Source organism: Theobroma cacao, chromosome 5, assembly GCF_000208745.1.
Source record: "Theobroma cacao cultivar B97-61/B2 chromosome 5, Criollo_cocoa_genome_V2, whole genome shotgun sequence".
NCBI classification, from domain to species: domain Eukaryota; kingdom Viridiplantae; phylum Streptophyta; class Magnoliopsida; order Malvales; family Malvaceae; genus Theobroma; species Theobroma cacao.
Window position 1 is genome coordinate 8,532,341 of NC_030854.1, and position 2,503 is coordinate 8,534,843.

A 2,503-nucleotide genomic window follows, 5' to 3' on the forward strand; every position below is an offset into this window, starting at 1 on the left:
CATACAACAAATAAGACGGCTTCAACCCATCCTTTTCTTGCTTCTTATCTATTCTATGTCAACCACAACTTGATTTAGGCCACCCGTTTTAGAACGGCGCACTACCTTAATTGATGACTATATTGATTTCTACACTTGATTTGGATGGTCAAGTTTAATTAATATACCTTTAAAACAATTTGGTGAATGAAATAATTTTCAGAAACAAAACCAAAAATTAAAAATATATATATCCGAGGTTGAAGATGTACATAGAGCCATTCATAAAAAAATATTAATAAATTGAGGTTGAAAATATGCCCTGTCCTTAAGAAAAATAAATTTTAAAGATCCAATAATGAAAAATAAATGAAAGGAAAGAGTAAAAGACAAGCAAGCAATATTTGAAAAAGAAAAAAGACAAGTCATTTCTAAATGAAATTGACAGCACAACCTCCACTAATTGCTCAATTACTAGTTATTAAAAAATAATTATTATTAATCACACAATTTTTTAGAAAATTAAAAATCTCTACAACTTGTTCACATATATTAATTGCAAATTTTGCTATCTGTCTCTCTTATCATTTTTTTTTCTCCATTTATTCTATAGCAAAATGTACAATCCTCCCCTTATAAAAAAATACTAACGGCGTCAAATAAAAAAAAAAAGCGAGAAAGAAAGAGAAAGTAAGATAAAAGATAAACAAACGATATACTTAACGGCGTTAGTTTCTTCTGCTTCGTCTTCCTCCTCCTGCTGCCTCGGTCTTCACACACTAACGCTGCATCTACTCACCAACTGCAACTTGATAGCGTTTTCTCCGACAATAACGCCGTTACTTTTGCTCCCGAAAGTAATATACGCCGGACATCTAACGTAAAGATGATATCTCCCTGAAACGAAAGTTCCAACTTTCCATCTCACCCGTCCATCAATCTTGATCATCAGGAAAACAGACCCGGCAGCCTGTTCGGAATTCAAAGCCATGAAAAAGTCCGGAGCAATAGGGACCATGTTTCCGAAGATGAAAGGCGACCAGACATTGACCTCCTTGTGACCCTGGTAAGTTGGAGGGATTGCTGTTCGGAGGGTGATTTGTTGGTTCCTGTAAGTGGCATAGATGTCGAGCCTGTCGTAGTAAATCCCTATTTTGTCATTCGGGTTTCGAGAAGATACGGTGACTTGGAAATTGGAAGTGAGGAAATTCGGGGTCGAGGCGTTGAAAGCGAAGACGGTGGTGTCCTGGAGGATGAACTTGGGCTTGCTGGGGCGAAGGATAGCCCAAATGAGAAGGATCGTGATGAGAACAATCAGGTTGAAGATGAGAATGCAGGCGATGATCCTCTTGAAGAGTTTCCGGCGGCTTTTGCCATGGTTGCCACAATCCTTGGCCGACATGGCAGATAGAAGTGGGAGTGAAAAATGAAGTTTGGGAGAGAGTTAGGGGAAAAAAAAGGATTGGGTGGTTTGATTTTAATGCGTGAAAATGGGATTTTAGAGAAGGAAAGAGGAAGAGGAAGAAGAAAAAAGAGAGTGAGGGACCTCTCTACTTTTGTTTGTGTAATGAAATGAGCGTGTGTTGGGTGCTTGTGTTTATATAAAAAGTGATGGCTTATTCTGATTAGTAGTAGTAGTATTATTTGTTTTTGGTTTTTGTGAGTAGTGGAAGAGAAATGATTGTATTTATACTATAGCACTATTGTAGTGTACTTAAGCAAGTGCTACCAAAAAGTGTTAATTTCTTCTTATAAAGAAACAACGGGTCAAATTTAAGATATCTGCCCCAATAGTATTTTTATTTCTTTTTATCTGTTTGTATCATGATAAAGTAATAATTAATCTCAAATATTTAGAATAATTACACAGAAATTTTATCAGGAAATCTAGTTAACGGCACGATCAATATGAATTCGATTTCGTTAAAAGTGGTATAGGAAAATATAATTATAAAGACGTGTGGATGGCGATATAAAAGTTGTATGTGCAAAACCATGTTATTTTACTTGAACAACCTTGCCAAACTACTAAGCAAGAGGCCAATTACATTTACCTACCGTTGTGTGATGGCGAAAAGTGATTGAATTGATTTTCATTAGATGGACAACTACGCGATACTATGGCCTTTTTTTAAAAAAAAAAGATACATCTCATATGATTGGTCTCCATACTTTGTCTTATCCTTCTTTGATAGTATTTCACTTTCTATTTTCTTTGCTATTTCAATTTGCCAAGAGCATTTTTCATGCTTATAACTAAATTTTCTTACTCTTTTTTTTTTTTATTTTCATTAATGATGAAATATCAAGCCAATTAAAAAGCAATTAACTAAATATATTTATGTATAACAATTTACTCTAATGAATAATCAAATATTTTGAGTTTGATGAAAAGGAAAAAGTTGCTGCGATGACTTAGTAAGAAATTCTATAAAGACTTGATAACCCTTGGCTGTGGAACGCCAAGTCAAGAAAGGAAAGCTCACCTTTTCGTTAATCAAACTTAGAAAGCCAAAAAGGCGAG

General features: G+C 34.8%; 1 protein-coding gene across 1 annotated transcript; it reads right to left on the reverse strand.

Moving 5' to 3' along the window:
• Positions 458 to 1,633, reverse strand: LOC18598383 (NDR1/HIN1-like protein 12). The gene has a single exon (XM_018122166.1). It carries the CDS (start codon positions 1,379 to 1,381, stop codon positions 752 to 754), a length of 630 nt encoding a protein of 209 aa, XP_017977655.1. The 5' UTR covers positions 1,382 to 1,633; the 3' UTR covers positions 458 to 751.